At 45.6% G+C, this 25,970-nt stretch overlaps 1 protein-coding gene and 1 long non-coding RNA gene across 3 annotated transcripts in view; one reads left to right on the forward strand and one right to left on the reverse strand.

The window, feature by feature from the left end:
• The window catches only part of LBHD2 (LBH domain containing 2), a 52,251-nt gene that overhangs the window by 5,363 nt on the left and 20,918 nt on the right, over positions 1-25,970 (reverse strand). Inside the window, exons 1-2 of one of the 2 annotated variants that reach the window (XM_080993316.1) lie at positions 3,652-3,764; positions 2,872-2,959 (exon numbers count right to left, since the gene is read on the reverse strand). In XM_080993316.1, the coding sequence (XP_080849442.1) occupies positions 2,872-2,958 (87 nt within the window). In that variant the 5' untranslated portion in view covers position 2,959; positions 3,652-3,764. Of the gene's footprint in view, positions 1-2,871; positions 2,960-3,651; positions 3,765-25,970 lie in introns of those variants that run through there. The other variant, XM_080993317.1, reaches the window with a different exon arrangement.
• LOC308470372 lies at positions 3,859-4,633 on the forward strand. Its single transcript, XR_013982397.1, has 2 exons — positions 3,859-4,056; positions 4,173-4,633. It is a non-coding gene; the product is annotated as an uncharacterized lncRNA (long non-coding RNA).

Here is a 25,970-nt window from a genome sequence, read left to right on the forward strand (position 1 = left end):
TTTTGGTAGGTGCAGAGAGGATTGCCAGTGAGCCAAATAAATAAATAGCTGGAAATATAAGAAGAGCCTGCTAGAACATCAGTTCCAGCATCCTGTTCTGACAGTGGCCAACTAGAAGACTCTTGTAAGCTAGCATTCCGACAGTGGAGGTAGCAAATACTTGAAATGGATCCATCAGTATCAACAGGGATGGTTGACTCCATTGATTCAAGTTGATGACTAATGTAAGTCCACGGATCTCAATGAGGGGTCTACCCCAAGTAGGACTTATTTAGATACGACACTCTGTCCCAGGCCACCACCATTATATGCTTTCTCATTCATCTCGGTGCTGTCAATGCCACTTGTCGGATCATATTATTCAGGAGAATGAATGCAGCTCTGCAAGGGAAAAGATGCCTCATTCATTCGAGCACATTTCTGGCCTCAGCCCTGAATAAATATGTGTCGTCTGCCTGACCACCTGTTGAGTGGCAATGGTAGCTATTCTCAATCTCAGAGCTGCCTATGCAGTTAGCAAGAATCCTTTTTTTTTTAAGTGTAACACTCAAAATGATAAAAGCTTGTTCTGTTGTGAAGGACTACATGAGTCCTCTATACCCAAGTACCACTGAAGGAGAGAACCGTAAGAAGAAGAAAAACACTTAGTAGGTTAATATGTCTGTGTGGGTGTACATGTTCTGTTGCACTAAGTTCCAGAAACTTGGTGGATTTTGACATTTACTTGTAGTTCTTGAGTTTCTTCCGAGGTTTAGAGGAACTGGTCAGAAATATTTGAAGGTCTATCAGTAAATTTCAAGTCCTCCTGACAGCTCTCAGCAAAATGTCATCTTCATTCTCATCACTTGCTGGCAGAAGAAATTTGCCACGCACCATGGGCGTATAAATGTTAAACCTCAATACATTCATGACAATTCCCAGTAGGCTGCCTAAACTCTTAAGAATTACCAGTAAATATAAACCACAATCCAAGTTCTGACATTTACTATAACTAACACATATTGAGAAGAATTCACACAGTAAGCATAGGAATTGTTACCAGTAATATCAGAGGCGTGAAGAAACATGTGATATTCTAGCATCAGACATAATTCCCCAAAAGATGCCATCCAGATCTGTGGCAACATCTGGGTAAGAAGTGCTCATACCTTTCGTACCTTGTTCCAAACCCCAAATTAATTAAAAACTTAAATCTCTAAGAACTGCAATGCTCTACACTCAGTTGGGCTTAAATTCTGAGTAGACATGCTTAGCATGGTAACAGTGCAATTCTACATTCATTTACCATGTTTTTTGCTCTATAAGACTCACTTTTTCCCTCCTAAAAAGTAAGGGGAAATGTGTGTGCGTCTTATGGAGCGAATGCAGGCTGCGCAGCTATCCCAGAAGCCAGAACAGCAAGAGGGATTGCTGCTTTCACTGCGCAGCGATCCCTCTTGCTGTTCTGGCTTCTGAGATTCAGAATATTTTTTTTCTTGTTTTCCTCCTCCAAAAACTAGGTGCGTCTTGTGGTCTGGTGCGTCTTATAGAGCGAAAAATACGGTAATTTGGTGTAAGTTCCACTGTGTATAATAGGATTTACACTGGGGACAAGGATGAGTTCCAAACGAGGCTGCCATAAAGGTGCAAATTATTATAAAGAACTGTATGTTGCTTTAAAGGAGGTAGGCAACCTAAGGATCAGGGACCGGATCCGGCCCAATCGCCTTCTCAATCCAGCCCACGGACGGTCCAGGAATCAGCGTGTTTTTACATGAGTAGAATGTGTCCTTTTATTTAAAATGCATCTCTGGGTTATTTGTGGGTCCTGCCTGGTGTTTTTACAAGAGTAGAATGTGTGCTTTTATTTAAAATACACCTGTGGGTTATTTGTGGGGCATAGGAATTCATTCACCCCCCCCCAATATAGTCCGGCCCACCACATGGTCTGAGGGACGGTGGACTGGCCCACGGCTGAAAAAGGCTGCTGACCCCTGCTTTAAAGACATTAAGACTGCAATCCTATCCACATTTGCCTAAAGCTTACCCCTGAGTAGGATTAGACTTAACTGTGGATGCTTTTAAACCAAGCTGCAAAAGTTTATTGAATTACTACTGTTAGGTCCTGGGGGGGAAACGGAGGTCTCGACTCAGGTAAAAGCCTGGCCTACTAAACCTCTGTGGTTATTAACTCAGTCTGAAAAAAGTTCATTTGGGGAACACCTTGGGATGCCTATGGATTGCTCTGACGGCATCATTCTTACCTTATTATTTTGCATGTTAATCCCCTGTAAATGGACGCCAGCCAGGACAGAGAGCAGCTCTCCAGTTTCTAAAGCAGAGGTCTAAAAACAGCTGTCCAAAATTGCTGCAACCAGAACGGGGTCCCCATTCCAAGTGTTGACCGTTCCAATGCATAAATCAGGACTGGGTAACCTGTGGCCCTCCAGATGTTCTGGACTATGATTCCCATCATCCCTGACCATTGAAAAAGGCTGATGGGAGTTGGAGTCCAACATCTGAAAGGCCACAGGTTCCCTATCCCTGCTGTAGATCCTGGATATACCTTTTCGGTTTTATGCACTTAACTGATGACACGTCCAAGTGGCTGCACACCTGACTGCTCCGCCTGGGCTATGAGGAAACATTGTTAGCTGCCATTAAAGCCGACATGAATTTCGCCCCAGGCTTCAAAGGAACAGCAAAAGAAGGAAAGAAGAAAGCCAGGCTCCTACTCCTTATAAAACCTTTTAAAAAAGAATTCTATTTATATATACAGTGTACCTGTAGCATGCCCTTCTCAGTGGCTCCAGAAAGCTAAATACTTTTGACAAACATTAAATAGATAAAATGAGTTGGCTGTAGCATGGTGTGTAATTTGCCTACATTTACCTGGCTGGAGGTGCCTCCTTCTTCCTCAGGCTGGCTCAAGGTAAATTCCTCCATAACAGGTTCGCGTGTGTTCATCACCTCCGTCATGCTGCAATTAGGAGAGGTTTGGATGAATTCCATACACAATTTAAAAATCTACATCGAGGGATGACCAAACGTGTCAACGCTGGTTTCTTTCCGCCTCTCATTTTCCCAGTCTTAAGTTCAGCTTGCCACATTTCTACATCATTTTCCGTTATATAAAAAACCCCAACAACTCACAAAAATAATTGCTTTTGCACATTTTGTTATGTAGCTCTCCACAGTTTACACATAGTTGCAAGTACTTGCACCTAATGCATTGTAACGCTGTATGCAAAATTTCCCCACGTATATACATTTTTGTAAACATTTTTTTAAACAAAATTTGGAGAGGTGAATATTTCAGGAACTGTGAAACTGATAGGTTCACATTAAAGTAAGAACTGAGCTGAATTTCCTACCCTATATACATATACATTATAAAACTCTGTGCCCCTTTAGAATTTATATATCTATATTTACACTATACAAGTGAAGTAACCTTTGACACTTGAGGTGTATATTTTTAGATGCTACTCTATTCTTGAGGCTATAATTTGTTTCGAACTGTTAGTAATGTTGTACGTTCAACGGTTGTGTCCCACCCTTAGATCTCAGGGCGAAGAGTGAACAATCAATCAATCATCACGAGCAGCATAATGATAACTGTAGATCCATTTAATGGAACTGTGGGGGAACTGTTCAGCAAAGAATAAATACCTTGTAGCAATGCAATTGAACCGCCCTGCTCACAGCTCTGCCAGATGGTTGCTCCTCTGTCTGGGTTCTGTTATGCAAAGCTCTTTAAGGATCCTACCCTTATGAGGTATGCATGGAATTCATAGGCACGCTGATGCTATTCTAGGGTGTTTGAAGGTTCTGCCCAACGGAACAGCCTGGAGCAATTGTCTTATGAAACAGGTGAACTGTCAGTTCTCTCCCCCCCCCCCCCGGCCTCATTCACTTCATTACAAGGGAACACATTCAGGGTTAAGTTTGCCAACACCTGTCTCCTTCCCCACCTGCTCTGGCGCCCTTCCAGAAAGCAGTAATGACCTCAGCGAGACGTGAATTCTGGGCTAAGGACAATTGTACACAGTCGATGTGGACTTAATCTGAGTCAAGGTCAAGTCTATAAAAATGTTTTAGAAGTGTTGCTGATAGGCAATGTTCTGCCTTACCACGCCAAACATATTGTATCTTCACCCACATTATTATGGTCTCTTTTTTGTCCTCATCAGCCTTTTTCAACTGCTCCACCGACATTTGACTTCAGCCCTATCCACCACCAATACGTGGCCCCAACAGATGACCCCCAAGGGAATGCAGCTGTCAACTCTTACGCTAGGAAAGAGATTACATGGACAATGCTTCTTTGAAACATATGCTTTTACTCTGTCCCACACTTACTAAGTTTCGGGAGAAAGTTCTGGATGCTTGTAAGATTTTCAGAGGTGAATATGCTCTTGAACTAGATACCCATTGTATGGAAATTGACAACGGGACAGAGAAAATGGATTCTACACACCCTAACGGGTGGCACGACAACATTGGCAACAAATGAGCAGACACCTTATAGACACAGACTTTCTTTGGATAAATACAATGCTATTTGGAATGAGTTGACACAGAATATATTAGGTTATCGAAAAGTATATGTGTATTAGGATAATAAGAACATACATATCGGTATATTAACGTATGGTAATGTAACACTGTTGTTTCTTTTTTCATTCTCACTCACTTTTTTCTTCTTCTTTTTCTCACTCGGTCTTCTCATAAATGAAATTCTCTTAACAAAATATTAATAAAAATATTGAAATAAAAATAAATAAAGCAAAAGTTCCCTTGCTGTAGCTGAACCTCGGGAGCAGAGGACAACCAGGGGGCAGGATGACCATTATTCCCCCTATGCCAGAGGTGGAGAACCTGTGCCTTGTAGGCTCTCCATTTGGCCTGCCAGGCCACTTCGTCCAAGTCACGCCCATCTGCCCTACACCATAAGAAGAGCTCGACGGATTGGCCCAATGACCCATCTAGCATCCTGTTCTCACAGTGGCCTACCAGATGCCTCCTGTGGGAAACCCATTAGCAGGACTTGAGCACAAGAGCTATTCTCCCCTCTTGTGGCTTCCAGCAGCGGTGTACCTTGGTAATATGGCACCCTGTGCGAGGCCAAAATTTGGCACCCCCTAAGCCCCCTCTCTGCGGGACATGGGTGGCACTGTGGGTTAAATCACAGAGCCTAGGACTTGCCTAGGACTTGCCAATCAGAAGGTCAGTGGTTCGAATCCCCGCAACAGGGTGAGCTTCCGTTGTTCGGTCCCTGCTCCTGCCAACCTAGCAGTTCAAAAGCATGTCAAAGTGCAAGTAGATAAATAGGTACCACTCCAGCGGGAAGGTAAACGGTGTTTCCGTGCGCTCCTCTGGTTCGCCAGAAGCGGCTTAGTCATGCTGGCCACATGACCCGGAAGCTGTACGCCGGCTCTCTTGGCCAATAAAGCGAGATGAGCGCTGTAACCCCAGAGTCAGCCACAACTGGACCTAATGGTCAGGGGGCCCTTTACCTTTAAGCCCCCTCTGTTGCTTCCCAAAGCCGGGTAAGCAAGGTGCCAGGCTTTGAGAAGGAGGCACGAGGCTCTGGGAGGGTCCAAGAGCCCTCTAGTCTTCTTTCCAAAGCTAAGCACGCAGTCAGGACCCCGCCAGAGCCCTCGCGACTCCTTCCCGAAGCAAGCACTTAGTAGGCCTTGGGAAGCAGGCAGGAAGGTGCTCTCTCAGCTCAGCGCCCTGTGCACTGCCCCAAATCCGCCTCTTGTTTCCAACAACTGGTATTCAGAAGCATAACGCCTCTGACAGCAGAGGTAGAAGATAGCCATTGTGGCCAGGAGCCGCTGCTGCACAGCCTCCAATGTAGGGTAGGTAAAACTCTGACTCAGCTGAAAGGCGTTTTGCCGGCACTGGTGAACAGCTGATTGGCGGTGCCTGCAAAGGCCTATGCAAAATGCTGGGCAAGATAAGAGCTTTGAAAGGGCCTTCTGAAGACACGTGTGGGCAAAGAATAAAAATTAAAATAAATCACACTATGACAGGTGTCTGGCTCCACCCGCCTGTCAAATGCGGCCCACAAGGTGTGTGGGGGAGATAGCTACCTGGCCCTTTGGCCAGATTCATTCCTCCTCCTGCCCTGCCCCACCAAAACCCTCAAGTTGTCCCTCATTCAGCACCAAAACAGCAGGCGTTCATGTGTATCCGTAATCATAAGAGCTACCTAGCCCCACAATTTTTACTCCCACCCTCCACCCACTCTCCTGAGCAATACTCTGCACTGGTGAGATTCTAGTGTAGAAAAAAATCATTTTGATTCCGAAGGCAAATGTTTTCAGGACAAATAATAATTACTGTCAAGCCTCACGGGCTGCTCACCATGTTGATATGCATCCAGTTCATTGCCACGGACTCTGTGAAGCATATCATTAGGAGATTTAGGGCAAGGTGTCAGCAGGATGCTAATGATACCCAGCTCTACTTCTCTGTAACATCTGAATCAAGAGAGGCTGTGTGCATGTCCTAAGCTGGTGCCTGGATGCAATCACAGGTCTGATATGGGCTAATAAACTGGGCCTGAATCCTGATCATACGAAAGACCCTATGGATCAGGCATAGGCAAACTCGGCCCTCCAGATATTTTGGGACTACAACTCTCATCACCCCTAGCTAACAGGACCAGTGGTCAGGGATGATGGGAATTGTAGTCCCAAAACAGCTGGAGGGCTGAGTTTGCCTATGCCTGCTATGGATAGTCAATTCCCAGGTATGGAAACTGGATTGTACACTAGTTCTGGATGGGCCTGAGCTGCCTGTAAAGGCGCTGGTGTATCACTGGGTGTTCTCCGAGATCCTTAACTGTCATTACAAACCTCACAGCACCAACTGCCAACTTCAACCGACTACAATGATTTCTGGGCAGTGAGAGGGGCATGCACTATAGAACCATCTAGTACAACCCCTTGCAAGGCAGGAATCTCAGCTCAAGCATCCATGACAGATGGCAATCCATTGGTAATTAAGACAATTAAGACTACTGCAATGTACACGGACAAGAGGGCTTTTCCAGATCTTCTAACTCAGCTCTTTTAGTTGAAGATGCACAAGGCTGAATCTGAACCTGGGACCTTCTACACCCAAAGCAAGTGTCCTGCCACTGAGCAATGGTTGTACCCCCAGTTGGAGTACATGCGACTCCCCACTGACACAGTTGGAGAGGGTGTCCGTGCACATAAGTCAAATCAAATAAAGTGAGGAGACCCTCTAAACCAATGTTTCTTAACCTTTTTCTGATTGTTGCCCCCTTCCAACCTTGTTTCCTTCCTGTGCCCCCCCATCCTACCAGTAGAAAGGTAGCTATTTAAATGTTTTGTTTGTAAATAGAACATGTTTTATTTAATTTTTTTATAATTTATACAAAATACAATTACATAAAAATTTATACTTTAGGTATTTCTCAATCAAGGTGACCCTTGGGCTTGATGACCAGGAACAAACTTTTTAGTATCTGGTTCTGTTGTTGTGAGGGATAACCGGAGATCACCTCTGTTCATTATGTTAAGGCGATTCCGTGTTAGGTTGAATAAATAAATTCACATGACTGAAACCTCATTCTCCCAAATACAAAATGCCATGAATGTTTTCTTTTCTTGGTCACTTCTCTCTTTTCTTCACTTCTCACTTTCCTCTAGTCTGTGACTCCCTAATCTTGTGCCATGGGCCCCCATTTGCACAATTTTCACCTGTGCCCCCCTTAAAATATCCTGGGGGGCTCCCAGGGAGCCATATGGCTCCTGGTTGAGAAACTAAAGACCCTCCCTGCAACATGCTCTCCAATACAGACCAAAAATACTGTATCCAAAAATATCCACAACTAGAATTAAAGCTCTGGGACTGGGAGGATCGAGCTGCTGCTGCTGTACTACCACACACGTCAGCTGTTAGGCAGGGAGGCTGAGCAGCTGAAACAAGACTTGCTGCACCTCCGGTCTCTTTGGGACTTACTCCAGCCTCATTGATGTCCTCCTCCGGCCCTTAGGATGGTCTCCTTGCAAGCCACGAGGACCGTCCAGCTCTCTCCCACCATTTCCGTGTTTAATTATTTCCCATTGCCTTGCATATGTGCTACGTCGTGCGAGTCTAGCAAGCGTAAGTGGAGAATCACCTGTACCATGTTTAACACAGGCCTAAAAACATCCGCGAACCTCTAAGCCAGATGCAGCCTATCTGCAATGTATGGTGGATCTCCAGTGTTTCAAAAAGTCTCCTGTGTTGCCAAGTATCAAGAGACTGCAGAAATAAAAGGGCCCACCCCCCAAAAAAAAGAAGAAGAGGAGGAGGAGAAGAGGAGGAGGAAGGGGGCAGAAATTGAGATGTAATACATCGCTGGCGAACTGCGTTCAGTTGTCTGGGACACTGCGACAAGGGGCAATGCCACTGGGAGTAAGTTAGTAGTGCTTTAAGGAGGAGGCACTAACTTTCCAAGGGCGAAAAACCTCATGAGCAGACTAGATCGGGGCCTGTAATGAGATGCTACTGGCATCCCAGCTGCTCGCCACGGGACCTATCCCTCAAGAAACAGCTGCTGCAGACATGCCCAGAATTAGGAAAGACAAATGGCTCCGTCTGGGAGGGGGAAAGCGGAGCATGTTGCATGCCACAGCCACAACAGATGCCTGAATGAATCAGCTTCTGTGCTGATTAAATTAGACCATTCTCCTCTCTCTTCCCTGCTTCCGTTGCACGTAAAGGGGGGATTTTGTGGCGCAAGATGGCAGGACGGGTTATACTTTATGCCATTCCAGGGGGGGAAAAACAGAAAACCAGATACATGGCGGAGGATCAGGTTTGATCTAGGAGGAATTAAAAACGGCTCACGAACTCCACACAGAAGTGCTTGCCCGAGGGAAGAGGCGAGGTGGGCAAGGAGCGCGGGAGGAGATAATGCTGCCTGCAAGAGCAGCGAGGCTTAAATATCGAGGTATCTCCTGAAAATTACTCCGCAGAAATATGGCTAATGGGGAGGAATTGCACCTGCCCATCCATGCAGTTGCAAGATAACAAATGGGCTCCGTGCTAAGAATTCTTTATAGCTGACTGTCAGTCACCAGGAGGTTCAAAATCCCTGAGGATGGGGAGGCAAGCAGGGACTGAAGCCACTGTCCTAGACTGAGGTCAAACCATAAGATGCCTCCCTTATAGTCCATAAGGGAGATGGGAAGCAGTGGGGGGAGAGCTCTCGGACAACTGGCAGAATAAAAAATGATGCGCACAGGATGCTTGGGAGCTGGCGGTTTCTGGCTAGAGTGGTCTCCAGGAAATCCAGATTGTTGCAACTTGGCACTGCGGCTTGGTGGGAAACATTGGCAGGGAGAATTTAATTGCTTCGGGAGCAGAGAAATGTGGTGTGCATAGCGTGTAGTAATGTGAGGGCTGAATTTTCAAAACCAAAGATTTTAAAATAAATAAATGATTTAAATATGTAAGGTGCTGGTCTTCCTGACCACTGATGTCAGGGGTAAAGGTAAGGTAAGTTGAAGGACCCCTGGACCGGTTAAGTCCAGTCAAAGGTGACTATGGGGTTGCGGTGCTCATTTTGCTTTCAGGCTGAGGGAGCCGGCGTTTGTCCACAGACAGCTTTCTGGGTCATGTGGCCAGCATGACTAAACCGCTTCTGGTGCAACGGAACACCGTGACGGAAACCAGAGCACATGGAAATGCTGTTTACCTTCCTGCCACAGCGATACCTATTTATCAACTTGCACTAGCATGCTTTCAAATTGCTAGGTTGACAGGAGCTGGGACAGAGCAACGGGAGCTCACCCTGTCGCGCGGATTCAAACCACTAACCTTCCGATCGGCAAGCCCAAGAGGTTCAGTGGTTTAGACCACAGCACCATCCAATGTCAGGGGTGGATCTGTAGCGACTCCACAGTGACAAATGCCACTCCGCAGATGTGCAACGGACATCTTTCCTTTGTCGTCTTTTTACATGTTGCAAGGATGGCTTTCAAAATCAGGGCCCAGGATTGAATTCCAGCAAATAAGAGCCCCAGCTGCACATGGAAAGCAAAGGTTTAAAATATGATGGCATTTCTGGAAGCTACTTTGGAAGGGCTGTGGCTCAGTGGTAGAGGATATGCTTTGCCTGCGCAAGGTCACAGGGTCAGTCTTGAAGCGCCACTCTCTCAGTGGTTTGGTTTGCACAGCAGACTAAGCCAAACATCAGCTTAGCAAGACTGTGCAAGCTCCTCAGTCGTCTTCTTTTGCTGCCATACCACACTAAACCAAGGTTAGTTTTAGTGTGCCATCCCAACTGAGGCTTGTGGTGAAGCTCTCTCCGCATCAACCATGAGTTGTAACAAACCTGGCTGGTTCTAATTTTCTCTCCGCAATTGCTGCAGCAGGCATCAAAAACGTGTGCTGAATAGTCTGCCTTTGGGGGGGACTACAGAGAAAATCATGAATATATACAGGCTACCCCTATTTTGTGCCCATTCAAAGAATGTGCAGCCATGCACAAGTAGGCTGTGGGCCATTTTTGGACCTGGAAGAGGGAGGAATGGAGGTGGAACAGGGGCAGGGTATGGGCACAGTGGGGCAGACTTAAGCATGCTCTGCTGACATGCACAATGACCCAGAATGCAACCCCCATGCAAAGCAGAGGTTGCCTGTATGCAGTGCTTTTTTCCTGGGGGTACGCAGGGGTACGCATACCCCTAAACATTTTGTGAATCTTTGTGCTTTTGTCCATTTACTGTATTTATTTTTCCCGATTTGAACTATAAAATGGTGATTTTCTTGAGTTAAAATGAGAGTACCCCCTAAACATTTTTTTAGAAAAAAAAAGCACTGCCTCTGTGTGTGTGTGTGTGTGTGTGTGTGTACACGCACAGAGGGATCCTGGTAGCCCTGTGGTCTAAACCACCAATCCTCTTGAGCTTGCTGATCATCAGGTTGGTAGTTCGAATCCGCACAACGAGGTGAGCTCCCGTTGCTCTGTCCCAGCTCCTGCCAACCTAGAAGTTCGAAAGCATACCAGCACGAGTAGATAAATAGGTACCACTGCGGCAGGAAGGTAAACAGCTCTGCTATCTGTCACGGTGTTCCATGCGCCAGAAGTGGTTTAGTCATACTGGCCACATGACCCGGAAAAGTTGTCTGCAGACAAACGCCGGCTCCCTCGGCCTGAAAGTGGAGATGGGTGCTGCACTCCATTGTCAAATTCGACTGGACTTATCCGTCCAGGGCTCCTTTACCTCTACCTTACCTTGACACTCACACACACAAATAATGATAATAATTAAACAGCCCACAGTGCCTTTATAGGAAATAAACCTGGTTCGTCATATAGAAGCTGGCAACATAATGTTGACCATGTCTCTTTCAGGCATATGTCCTGCTGTGTCCTATAGTGCCTTCTTTCAGGTCAATAATTACTCTTCTTGTAAACTTTGGTTTAGAAGAAATCCTTGATCTTTGCGGATGTTCCCACACTTTTAAATTATATTCCTGCGATGTGAGGACTAACAGATGGGCAACAGAAGTGAATCTTGAGAGCCCTTATGGCTTCAAAGAGACTTATACTTCAAGGCTGTAAGGATAAACACTCACCATCCATTTCTCAGTAGACTGAAAATCTCACTGCCCTTTCTACATCTTGTAATAGCCAATATCTGGATTTCAATTTGGACGTATGGACCGCTTATACAAAGTCAGGAATGACAGATTATTTATATTGTTAATGTCAGCTGATGATGTTTTCATTTTTTGATGTTTCATATTTGCAATAATAATAATAATAATAATAATAATAATAATAATAATAATTGCATATGCTAGCACCACTTGATCCATCATGGTTTGAAGGTTGATGGCATTATGCAGAAATAGCCCATTCTCCAGTCCTTTCTAGGGTTGCCATATTTTAAAAAGTGAAAATCCAGACACAAAAGTCATTGAGCTTTTTTCCCTCCCCCATCCCCAAATATAGTTTTTACCAATTTCACACACACACAAAAAAAATCAACACTTCCGATATACATTTTTGCCACTTTTCGAAAATTCCGCCCGGATGCCATTTTCGACAGATGAATCTCAGCTATATCCAGGAAATCCCAGACGTGTGGCAGCCCTAGTCCTTTCTGGACTGTACCACTTTGGCACAGGAAGTGAATGGTTCAGCTCCCCACAATAAAACAGTGCATGTGAAAAGGTTGCATATTGGCAGTGCAGTTAGAAGAAGACAATTCGGGGGGGGCAGGTTTCAGGGTTCATATTATTTTTTATTCTCACAACAAATTGCATAAGGCAGGTTAAGCTGAGGAAGAGGCTGTGTTCGGACTGTGTGCCAAACCATAGTTTCTAAAAACAAACCATTGGCTCACACTATGAAAGGGAGTAGTGAGGCCTACCTCAGTCAAGGGCCTACCTCAGTCAGGGTTCCAGGATCCAGGGAAGCCTGCAAAGGACAAAGGAAATGTGCCACCTCAGACAGTCACGCCAATTCATGGATGGCAGAGGAAGAGCTGAGGGGTCAACCATAGGACCAAGGCAAAAAGCACAGCCCCACAGGTCTCTTCTGCTTACTTTGCCTATTTGCATGAGAAGAGAGTGATTTTATGCTTTTGTGTATGGCTTATCCAACCTTAATTAATGTTTCTGGTCTAAGGCACGGTGAAATGGAAGTCGGTTTTGGTTCTGAAATCTATTAAGCTTCCTGTAACTGGCAATATCACCGAAGAATTGATGCTTTTGAATCATGGTGCTAGAGGAGACTCTTGAGAGTCCCATGGACTGCAAGAAGATCAAACCTCTCCATTCTGAAGGAAATCAGCCCTGAGTGCTCACTGGAAGGACAGATCCTGAAGCCGAGGCTCCAATACTTTGGCCACCTCATGAGAAGAGAAGACTCCCTGGAAAAGACCCTGATGTTGGGAAAGAATGAGGGCACAAGGAGAAGGGGACGACAGAGGACGAGATGGTTGGACAATGTTCTCGAAGCTACCAGCATGAGTTTGACCAAGCTGCGGGAGGCAGTGGAAGACAGAAGTGCCTGGCGTGCTCTGGTCCATGGGGTCATGAAGAGTTGGACACGACTAAACGACTAAACAACAACAAGCTGGCAACAAAGAGACAGAAACCTATGAATTAGAGAAAATTTAAAAAGATATTCTGAAATCATCATTAAGTGCTGTCAGAAGGCCACTGAACTTCGTCCATAATGAACTCGGTCAATCTGAGATGATTCGCTAGATGTAAAATTAATCTTTCACCCAGGCCCCATTTCACTGTCCAAAGTTGTGCAAATTTCTTCCTGTCTTTGTCTAAAATTTAAAACACTAATTGCTCATGCACAATAAAACATTTCCCATTTTAATGGCACTTTTTACCATCTCTCACGTTACTATTAAATGCTAAAATTGCCAGTAATAAATAGTAGCCATAGCAATGGAAATGAAAACAATAAATAGTGCCTAATGAAGCAAAGGACTGAGTTCTCCTTCGATGGATGAGCTGCTCATATGCAGCCTTTATTGTCTTCTAGCAGGGAACTTTTGGGACATTTCTACTTACCTGCAGGCCTAGTTAAACTGGAAGGCAAAAATGTTTTTTATAACTGATTTGTTTGTTTTTCTTTTGGTGGTGGGATCACTTTGGAAGAGGAGCTTTGCAGAGGTCAGCAGTGGGCCTGGCGAGGTTTCTGCACTCCTAAGCCATGTGTAAGTTCAGGTGTTAAAACAGGACACCTCCCTCCATGGCACAGACCTGGATTTAAACCCATGGATCTGCTGCCATTGAGCCTTGTCCGGAAAGGAAAAATGGTTGCTATACTATTCAGTGAAAGCAAGTATCTTCAAAGTCTTCTAGCACAGACCTGTGGTCTTGTTCAGAATATGTGCTTGGTAGACAGCCCACACTTGGGAAGTGAAACTATCCCATATAGTTACATAAGAACATAATGCAAGAACATAAGAACAGCCTGCAGGGTCAGGCCAATAGCCCATGAAGTCCAGCACCCTGGTCTCACAGTGGTCAACCAGGAAACAAGCGAGCAGAACTTGAGCACAAGAGCAACACTCTCCCCTCCTGTCATTTCCAGCAACCAATATTCAGAAGCATTGGTGCCTCCAGCAGTGGAAGTAGAGTAAAAGGTAAGAAAGGTAAAGGTAAAGGACCCCTGGACGGTTAAGTCCAGCCAAAGGCAACTATGAGGTGTGTGGCGCTCATCTCACTCTCAGGCTGAAGGAGCTGGCGTTTGTCCACAAACAGCTTTTCCGGGTCATGTGGCCAGCAAGACTAAACCGCTTCTAGTGCACGGAGGACCGTGACGAGTGCCAGAGCACATGGAAATTCCGTTTACCTTCCTGCCGCAGTGGTACCTATTTATCTACTTGCACTGGTGTGCTTTTGAACTGCTAGGTTGGCAGGAGCTGGGAGAGAGCAACGGGAGCTCACTCCGTTGTGGGGTTTCGAACTGCTGACCTTCCGATCAGCAAGCCCAAGAGGCTCAGTGGTTTAGACCACAGCGCCACAGGTAGAGTTTGGTCATCTTGGCTAGTAGCCATCCATAGCCCTTTCCTCCATGAATTTGTCTAATCCTTGGTAGTTTCTTGAAGCTACCAAGTGTTTGCACAATAACATAGATAGATGCAGCTTTCTTGTTCTGCCAGTGAACCATCTATGGCCACCCGTGGTCTTCTGTCATGGATGCTTTAGCTGAGATTCCTGCATTGCAGGAAGTTGGACTAGATGAACCTTGGTGATCCCTTCCAACTCTATGATTCTGCGACCCCACAAAGGCATTATTTCTTTTCTATGAGAAGGAGCTGGGAGGCTGGGAGCTGGGTTAAACCACAGAGCCTAGGACTTGCCGATCAGAAGGTCGGCGGTTTGAATCCCCGCGACAGGGTGAGCTCCCGTTGCTCAGTACCTGCTCCTGCCAACCTAGCAGTTTGAAAGCACGTCAAAGTGCAAGTAGATAAATAGGTACCGCTCTGGCGGGAAGGTAAACGGCCTTTCCATGCGCTGCTCTGGTTCGTCAGAAGCGGCTTAGTCATGCTGGCCACATGACCCGGAAGCTGTACGCCGGTTCCCTTGGCCAGTAAAGCGAGATGAACGCCGCAACCCCAAAGTCGGTCACGACTGGACCTGATGGTCAGGGGTCCCTTTACCCTTTACCTTTTATGAAAAGGAGCTAAGTTTGCAACTGGGTACAAATGCTCTCAAGAGTGCAGTCTGCCAGGAGGACACATGATCTAATTTTGAGAATTTAAACCACACATGAAGCAGTTTTTTTGGGGTTTTGTTTTTTAAAAAATTAATATTATTTTTTTACAAAAACAGGAAGAGGAGGTTGCACACATGCTAATAGCCACAGCATCTGAGCATAAATATCACATTTACCTTCCAAGCACATGAATGGATGCTGTCTCCAGAAAAACCTATGCCTGCTGCCAATGTTCGCTTTGGGGAGGAAGTGTTTGTGCAAAGTGCGTCAAACACTCGACGTATCTGAAAATGACAACCTTGGAGTGAATCAGAGGATGTAGCAAAAGTGAGGAAGCTTGGAGAAATGGCAAGGAAGGATGAGTGTGACGAACGTGACGGACAGGGAGAGAAGAAAGTCCTGTGTTGGAAGTTTCATACAATTCCAAAGCCAAGAAGAAAACCAAATGCCAGTTCCGGTGTATAAATTTGCTGGGACCAACCAACTCTCCTTTCTTGAGTAGAAATGATATCGTCACCTTATCTTTGTGAAGGCTTACCTGGCAAAGCTATTTTGGGTGATGCTGAGTAGTCTGCAATACCTGGGGTATCTCCACCCAAAAGCTGAATCATCATAGGGAGGTAAGAAGCTACCTATGGTGAAAAAGTGGCCTCGGCCCAATATACCTGAAGGAGCATCTCCACCCCCATTGTTCAGCCCAGACACTGAGGTCCAGCACCAAGGGTCTTCTAGCGGTTCCCTCACTGCGAGAAGTGAGGTTACAGGGAACCAGGCAGAGGGCCTTCTCGGTGGTGGCATCTGCCCAGTGAAACGCCCTCCCATCAGATATCAAGGAAACAAACAACTATCTGACTTTTAGAAGACATCTGAAGGCAGCCCTGTTTAGGGAAGCTTTTAATATTTGATGTTTTATTGTATTTTTAATATTTTGTTGGAAGCCGCCGAAAGTGGCTAGAGAAACCCAGCCAGATGGGTGGGGTATAAATTATTATTATTATTATTATTATTATTATTATTATTATTATTATTATTATGGTCCATCCAACTCAGTATTGTGTAGACTGACTATACTGGGTCTAAGATGGGAGTCTCTCCCAGACTTACTAGGAGATGTCATGGATCAAACCTGGGACACTGCTAAAATGAAGTGAGTTTCGGGTAACAAGGAATAAGGTGCTGGTTGGTGTGTGTACAAGAGGTTCAAGACTCCACACAATTCTGTTAATCCATTTCCTGGGCTCAGAACTTTTAAGTTCTTAAGTGTATGGCTTTTGCAACAGACTCGAGCTGGCGGATTTGGAGATTCTGGTTGAAAGAAAATGAAGTCCATCTCACAAGGCCTAAACAATTCCTACCCCTGATCTAAACAATTATTAAAACGGACAAGGATAGCCCCCCTGCCAAAAGCACATACTAAACTGGAACAAAATGAAATAACACCAGCAGCTAGGAAACTGAACCAATAAGACAAAGCAAGCAAAGAACAGAACGTTTTTTTTTATAAAAAAAAAACAGACAATGCAGTAAATCAAATTAATTCCACCCCCCAAAAAACAACTTTGAGTAAGCAAGACAGACTTTGCCTGGAGCCTAAAAGATAAGAAAGAAGGTGTGAGATTACCCTTTCAGTGGGTGGGTAGTTCTCAAGCATTAAACATTGCTTACTTGGTAGATACTCCTACTTTTAATTTTTCAATATTCCACATCGATCTCTCAGCCCGTGGATATAAATATGGTTCTCTAACCCCAGCAGGCTAGGAGTTACAGATGGAAGTGGACGGCAGGTGACAACGGGTTTGGCATCCCTCCTCCCACCGGCTGCGTCTCCCCTCCAAATCACCCCTGGTGCTGCTTCCCCTCATAGCCTTTCCAGCCCAGGTTCCCTCACAGGACGGCCACAGAACAGCTTATCGCTGCCACATGGGTACTGAATAAGCCCAGTTTTATTTCCCCCTGGTAGAATTACAGCAGGGCCTTGCTTCTTCGAAGTTCCCGCATTCTGAAAAGTACGTGAAAAGCCGCAGTCATGAAAGCTGCTCAGCACACACGCTTTGCTTCTCCCCACCCCCAAGGAATCCTTTGCCAAAAGTATTTTTATGCCAGCCACAGCTATTTCCTCAGACGCAGAAAAGGCGTTTTCGCCAAAGTGAATAGCAGCAGTTTGCGCGCTGCGTGTCCTCCGGTGACTTGGATCCCAGCCCAAGCGATTAAACAAACCTTCTTGTTTAGGAACCCCTTCTTTTGCCAGGATTCATAATAGCAGATTAACCACACACTGATTTCATTCAAAGAGGGTGATTAGGCAAAATTGTCCCTTGTCTTCTAATGCCTATTCCTTGACCAAGCCCCGGGCCCATTAGCATGAGAGAGAGAGAGAGCACACACAGGCAGCATTCGGGTTACGCGTGTGCCCAGCAATTACCTCCGTGTTTCCAAGCTAATATTAATAATCCTGTTCCTCCTAACACAACCCCCCCCCGCCACCGCCCCCAACTCCCTTCCAGAATTCGGCTGAAAGCTCCAGGCAATTTCACCCAATTATCAAATCAAAGACGATGACATCTTTCCTCCTTGTGAAATTCATCACCCAGTTCAAGTTGCTTACATCTGTTTTGAAAATGAGACCAGGGACAGTAGCCCTGGGAGAAAGCTTTCTGCTCATGATATCAGCACCCGCCAAAATTCTGCCTGGTCCAGTTGACCTCATGTTGCTCTGTGAAAAGGCAAGCAGTTACAAAAGCTGCTATTGTGCATGGAACAATCTATCTGGATGAGAATACGTAAGAACATAGGAACCTTCTCCATGAAGCCAGTAGTCCATGCAGCAACTTCCTGTTTTCACAGTGGTCAACCAGAGGTCTATGGGGATTCCACAAACAGGACCTGATTTGTGCTTCCCAGAGACTGGCGTTCAGCCATGGTAGAACATGGTCATTGCGACTAGCAGCCACTGATATCATTATCCCCCATTAATCAGCTTTTAAAGGATGATACCTGAAGGAGTGTCTCCACCCCCATCGTTCAGCCCGGACACTGAGGTCCAGCACCGAGGGCCTTCTGGCGGTTCCCTTACCATGAGAAGTGAGGAAACATGGAACCAGACAGGGGGCCTTCTTGGTAGTATCACAGACCCCCATGGAACACTCTCCCATCAGATGTCAAACAGATAAATAACTATATGACTTTTAGAAGGCAGCCCTGTATAGGGAAGTTTTTGATGCTTGATCTTTTGCTGTGTTTGATGTTTTCATTTGTTGGAAGCTGCCCAGAGTGGTTGGGGCAACCAAGTCAGATGGGTGGTATAAAATTATTATTATTATTATTATTATTATTATTGGCATCCAAGTTGGTGATAACCACTACCTTTTGTGGGAGTGAATTCCATAAACCAGGCATTTTGGTGTTCAACGTTTTGGTGCTGACCTTTAAAGCCCTAAATGGCCTTGGCCCAGTATACCTGAAGGAGTATACACCACCATCTTTCAGCCCGGACACTGAGGTCCAGCTCCGAGGGCCTTTTGGTGGTTCCCTCCCTGCGAGAAGTGAGGTTACAGGGAGCCAGGCAGAGGGCCTTCTCAGTAGTGGCGCCCACCCTGTGGAACGCCCTCCCATCTGATGTCAAGGAAATAAACAACTATCTGCCAAGTCTTAATTGTCTTATTTGTCTTTTGTCGCAGGCATTCACCCCATTTGTTTCCCACCCTACTGTCAAGGATCTGAAAGCAGCATTCATGTGTTACCTCATTTCACCCTTATGCCAGTTTTTTATGGTAGGATAGACTGAATAGCCAAAGGTCTCCCCATCAGCTTCATAGCCGAGTGTGGATATGAATTCAGGCCTCTCTAATCCCCATAGAGGCTCTTGCAGTACAAGTGCTGAATTAGTCTGTTCTCTGGCTCACTCTGATCCAGTGTGGTGATCCTTATCTGCTGTGTGCTGAGTGCTTCTCTGTGGTTACTCTCTCAGGAGGGATGGGTGGGCAGATATGAACACTTAGCACTTCGGAAGGTTCCTGAAACCAACAGTGGCAATGATATAAAATGTGTAAAATTATTCTCCGAACACGACCCAGCAGAGATAAATTCTCCCTCATGTGGGGGATCCTGTTTAAAACCTCCCACTCCTTTTTGGATTCAAATCTCTTCTCTCTTCCTCCCTTCTCTCTCCTAAGCAACTGGGGAAAGCGAGGAATGTCAGGGACTACAAATTAGAGAGTTGTTTTCTATTCTCTGTTTCCAGAAGCCGCTCTTGTCTCCTCCCACCCACGCTGTGCTTGAGTTCCCCCTGGTTTCTATATGGCCGGAGATACCTTCCTCCACACAGATGTGTAGATTAGCTCTAATGATGTTGGTTTTATCTCCAAAAGCCAGGGAGATAAAGCAACTTATTGATGTGAAGATTCAGACGTCTCCGAATGGAGCACACTGCATGTTCTCGAGAGCAAAAGGAAGTGGGAGGCTGCTCTTTCTGGATAATATGGGGGGGGGGATCCTACAAATCTTCTGGGGGTTGGAAAATGCCTTTAATAGACCAAGCCATCTCTTTCCGCAGTAGAGAAAACAGAAGAGGCTTTCTACAGCACACTTTGTAAATACAAATATAAATGCCACATGTATTTCCAAGGGCATGTACACACTGGGTGGTGTGCATTCAAGTGCTGGATGCAAGGCACCTTTTTGGGGTGCTGTACATCTCCATGTCCCCCCTGTCCCCAACTATTTGTAGATCTGAAGTGAATTCTGCTGGAAGGGTTACAAAATCTATTCCCTGGGATATCTCAGTCGGCAGAGCATGAGACTCTTAATCTCAAGGTTGTGGGTTGCAGTTCGAATCCCCGCAATGGAGTGAGCTCCCATTGCTCTGTCCCAGCTCCTGCCAACCTAGCAGTTCGAAAGCACACAGGTGCAAGTAGATAAATAGATACTGCTGCGGAGGGGAAGGTAAATGGTGTTTCTGTGCGTTCTGGTTTCTGTCACGGTGTTCCATTGTGCCAGAAGCGGTTTAGTCATGCTGGCCACATGACCCGGAAAGCTGTCTATGGACAAACACCGGTTCCCTCAGCCTGAAAGCGAGGTGAGCACCGCGACCCTGTAGTCACCTTTGACTGGACTTAACCGTCCAGGGGTCCTTTACCTTTACCTGCACTTCCCAAACGCTTGATAGCTACCTGTATATGCAGAGGGGCCTCTTTCAGGTCATCTTTTTTGGGGCCAGGCCTACCAACATTGCAGGGCTAACCATGCTTAACTTGCCTATGAATGAAATGGGCACAATATTAAGCAGTTCAGCAACTTAGCCTCCTCTGTATACCTATAGATACCCTCTGTTTATCAATATATCGACACACCAATTCATTGAACAACTTGCCACGGGTGAATGGTGAGGAGATTTCACCCCTCCCATATCCAAGAATCTGCTGATGTTCTCTGCTGATTCTCCAGAGAGGAGGGGGCGGTTTCTGCTCTCTACTTATTCCGCTCCAGCCTCACATCAGAGAGAGAGACTGAGTGTTAGAGAGAGATCGTGTGTATAGATAAGGTTGCTGCTAAAAGCAGCTGCAGACACTCAGTGCAGTTCAGCATTTTTCGTTTAGACCTCATTTAGCTCTGTATATAGTTGTGTATTATAGTTTTAGATAGAATAAAGAAGATATTCTACAGAGCTGCTCTCTGAGTCGTTTATGCTCTGCTGTACTTTGCTATAGTCTGCTGTGCGACGACTGTCTTCTTGTGGAAGTGAATCCGGTGCTCACAACTCTAAGCTGTGAGTCCATAGCACTTTGACCTGTTCCTGTGCAGAAGGTGGTCTCTGGAAGTGCTACCCAGCTCGCCTAGCCCAGTCGGGGCTGAAGTGGATGAGTCCAGTTGGTGGCACTGGCTCAAGGGCGATGCTGACAGATGGGTCCTTCATTGGTTACTATTGTCGCCATCTTGCGTTGGGGGTGCTCAGATTCTCCAAGTCCATAAGGACAAACTAGAAGCAGAATTTTTGAGGTGGATTCTCATGAAGACGTTCTTGCCAGCCAACTCAAAGCGTTTCCCCCTCGATTTAGTTTATTGAAGAGGGATCCATATTTTCAATAGCTCTTACTTTTGTTTGCTTCAGGAAAAGCTTTTACTGCCCCTGATTTCCAAGCAATGCCTTTATCTTCTTTGGAGGGAAAAAATGACAGTATTCTCCAATATGCAGCATATACATGTTTGGGGTACTGGGGAGGTAGAAGATACAGTAGAAGATACCTTTTTGCATTGTACCTTGTATAGAGATCTCAGAACTTGCCTTTGGGGATACTTTTTGAGTTCTACAGAAGGTTGGAGCCTGACTGATATTACTTGTGATCTACTGGATTTTGGGAAATTTCCATTCCACGTTAAGGAGTAGACATGGAACTGTTACCGGTCACATGTCTGTTTACATTCCAGCACTGTTTTGCTGGTGTTAGCGGAACTTCCACTGTGTTATTGCTTTTGCTTTTGACTCTCTCACCGAAAAGACAAAGAGAGAGAGACATGTTTCTTTGTCCTGATTTATGATTAATAAATCCATATTTGTAGTATGCTTCCACAAGCCTCACTCCTATTCTGGGTGCGCAGTTTGCTCTGCTGATATAGTGTGCCCTGGCTTTGAAGCCCAGGTCGCTGATTTACGTCGGAGCAGAGGCGATGGGTCTTTGCAGCGGGACGGCTGGAAGGAGAGGACCCAGCTGGGGCTGGCCAGCTGGCCTTGCAGCCCTCTGCATGCCGACAGACAGAGCACAATAATGATAACAATAATTTTATTCTTTGTACCTCACCCATCTGACTGGGTTGCCCCAGCGACTCTGGGCGGCCTCCAACAAATTAAAACACAGTAAGACATCAAATGTTAAAAACTTCCCTATACAGGGCTTTGATGCTTTTGAATTATGGTGCTGGAGGAGACTCTTGAGAGTCCCATGGACTGCAAGAAGATCAAACCTCTCCATTCTGAAGGAAACCAGCCCTGAGTGCTCACTGGAAGGACAGATCCTGAAGCTGAGGCTCCAATACTTTGGCCACCTCATGAGAAGAGAAGACTCCCTGGAAAAGACCCTGATGTTGGGAAAGATGGAGGGCACAAGGAGAAGGGGACGACAGAGGATGAGATGGTTGGATAGTGTTCTCGAAGCTACCAGCATGAGTTTAACCAAACTGCGGGAGGCAGTGGAAGACAGGAGTGCATGGTGTGCTCTGGTCCATGGGGTCACGAAGAGTCGGACACGACTAAACCACAACATACAGGGCTGCCCTCACATATCTTCTAAAAGTCAGATAGTTGTTTATTTCCTTGACATCTGATGGGAGGGCATTCCACAGGGCGGGCGCCACTACCGAGAAGGCCCTTTGCCTGGTTCCCTGTAACCTCAGTTCTTGCAGTGAAGGAACTGCCAGAAGGCCCTTAGAGCTGGACCTCAGTATTCAGGCTGAACGATGAGGGTGGAGATGCTCCTTCAGGCTACAATACAAACAAAGTGGCCAGATTCGCAATAGCAGCTCAAGAAAATCGCCACAATTTTCTAAACATGTACGCCATGGATTGCAAGGAGGACCATTCACAATAGTGTTTTGTTCTAAATGTTTGGTGCGTGTTCAGCCTATATAAACAGAACACTCTGAGGCAATTCTAACTAGACTTCCAACAAATGAAAAACCACTCATCCATCATTCATGCTTATCTCCATTCATGCTGCAAAAACCTGGGTGTAGCACTCTTAACTTCTAGACTTTAAAATGCAGAGCTACCTAAGAACTTAAGTGAAGAGGTTTTTATCTCATCGTCATTATTCTGAGACAACAAGCGATACATGGGAAAAAGAATTTGGGGGCATTTCAGGATTGCAGGCAAATACTAGACTGCAGGAGCCACAGTGGAAAGCTGCATATATTTGTGAGGTAAAACTAGGTCACCACAAAAATAAGGCTGAAATTATTTTCGGGGGGGGGGGAGGAAATCAGACTAGTGAACAAGTGCGACTTACAGGGTCTACTAAAACCTCAAAGTCTACCTCAACTGGAGTTCAGGAGGAAAGACACATCCCTAGAATTTTAGCTGGTAATTAGACAGCTTAAGAGGGGGTTGGTTAAGTGCTCTGTGCATTTTCCTAAATATAAATAAATAAATAAGGTGCTTTTGAACATGTGGCTCAAATACATGGCTCAAATCTGTTAACAGTTTCTGAAAAATGCACTCCTCACTTTCTGCTCCTCCTCACAAACTTTCTTCATTTCAGTAGCCTAGTTTGCAGGGGTCACTGGAGTGAAAAAACTTGCAGATATACCACAAATTGCCCAGGGATCTAACACTAGATCCCAACCATCTGCCTGCCCATACCTGGACTGGCCTACTTACTGAAATGAATGTCCACTTTGAATGTCCACTTTGATGCGGAATCAGTTTTTTTCATTGTTGATTGCTATTGGAAATGGCTGAAAAGTAGCTACCCCTTGACAGTGCAATGGGTTGTGGTCAGTGTTGGCCATACAGAGGCCCTGTTGGTGGTGGCTCCACTGGGGGTTGCCTGGTTGGCTGTGAGCTGTGAAACGGTCTTCTTGGTGGTATCCCCCACATTGGTGGAATGCCCTCCCTAGTGAGGTGCCTCAGTCTCCCAGCATGGGACCATTCCTGTTACCCAGGCATTTGATGGCTGAAAGTTCTATGCATGGAAACCCTGAAATTACTAGCTTGAGAGCAAGTCATTAATTTTAGGTTTAAACTTTTTTTTTAGTGGTTTTAATTGCATCCGTATTGATATGGTTTCCACCCTGGGCTCCTTTGCAGGAAAGTGTGAAGTATAAAGCAATTACAAACTAATACTAATAATACTCATGGTATAGATATTCATGGGCACGAATAACTTAGGTCATCTAATTTCAGTGAGTCTACTCTGAGTAACACTTAGTTCAATACAACCCATAATCTCCATATTTGGGGGCGAGTACCTCCTTTTCTTTCTAAATTAGTTTTTCGAACGTTTAAACATGTCAGCAAGGCAATCTGTCTCTCTTTCTTATCGGTACAACAGCAATTAGAAAAACCCAACATGTTTGAAACTAATCTTGTAATTTTCCTTTGCTGCATCAGCCTGAACTGCTGTTTATGTTAACTGCCACTGTCATAATCTTCTCGCCCACAGTCTCATCCGGCTCAAGACTTTGTCTGAGCACAAGACACGTTGGCGCAAGGACCCTTCGTGTCCTTAAAAAGCTGGTTCATGCCCATAAACAGATGAACAAGGAACTTGAAGACAACCCATAGGCATTGGGTTGGCCACTGTGAGAACAGGATACTAGATGAGAGAGACCTTTGGTCTGATCCAGCAGGGCTCTTCTGATGTTATTGTGCGCACTCCAAATTAAGAACATAATGCTAAGTCAAACTACGGCTTCGTATGAATGAACACAGGGTGTGTTGCAAGCGTGGGAATGCAACTCAGCTTGTACTGGAGGCTGTTGAGTCCGCATGGGGAGAAAGCATACAGAGAGACAAACCTCCAAGCTTCCTAGGCCGTCCTTTCACCCATACCCTCCAACATTTTGAAGCCAAATTCCAGGACGCCATTTTCCCAGATGCCATCTTCCCATTTTTTATTGCGTGAGGATTGCGGCCATTTTGATTGCACACTGCAGCTCATCCCCCCACAAACAAAACAACACATTTCAAGGGTGTAGCGTCCAGAAACATGCAATTTGGGGTGCCACACAAGATCATAGCCTCAAAAATGTGTGTTTTTTCGGGGGGGGGGGGGATTCATGCAAGATCACAGGGAACATGACAGAGGGCCTTTTCAGTAGTGGCCCCCTCCCTGTGGAACAACCTGCCTTCAGATGTCAAGGAAATAAACAACTACCTGACTTTTAGAAGACATCTGAAGGCAGTCCAGTTTAGGGAAGTTTTTAAGGAATGATGTTTTTATTATATTTCTAGATATGTTGTAAGCCACCCAGAGTGGCTAGGGAAACCCAACAAGATGGGCAGGGTACCTTTGGAGAGGAAGCGTCTGAGAACAAAGACAAGGCACAGCTCTTTGTATTGTCACCTTAGTTAGCTTTCAGGCTGCGTGTTTACCCTGCGCGCATATTCCAAGAGACTCCTTGAGGTCACAGTGGTGTTGCTCCTACCCCAATTAGCAATAATAATAATGATAATAATAATAAATTTTTATGTATACCCCGCCCTTCCCAGTTCAAAAGCTGGGCTCAGGGTGGCTCACAACAAATTTAAAACACTTAATTGTAAAAGCAGCATAAAATACACTAGAAGAAGAAGAAGAAGAAGAGGAGGAGGAGTTTGGATTTGATATCCCGCTTTATCACTACCCAAAGGAGTCTCAAAGCGGCTGACATTCTCCTTCCCCTTCCTCCCCCACAACAAACACTCTGTGAGGTGAGTGGGGCTGAGAGACTTCAAAGAAGTGTGACTGGCCCAAGGTCACCCAGCAGCTGCAAGTGGAGGAGCGGAGACGCGAACCTGGTTCACCAGATTACGAGTCTATCGCTTACACCACACTGGCTCATGAATAACAATAAAATTCAAAATTCAGAAATCAATTTAGAAATCAATTTAATTCTGCTGCTGGCGCACTTGCTGCGAGCTAAGTTGCAGCTTGACTTAGAGCTCGCAGCCAAGTGCGTCGCCAAAAGCTGGGCTCGCGATTTGCCTTGCTCCAGACGAATCATGAGCTGCAGCCAAGGTTTGTTCTGGGATTTACAGTTCACCCTTTTTGTCTGGAGGAGATAAACCATGAGT

The sequence above is a fragment of the Podarcis pityusensis genome (genome assembly GCF_964106645.2).
Source record: "Podarcis pityusensis genome assembly, chromosome: 1".
Taxonomy (NCBI): Eukaryota; Metazoa; Chordata; class Lepidosauria; order Squamata; family Lacertidae; genus Podarcis; species Podarcis pityusensis.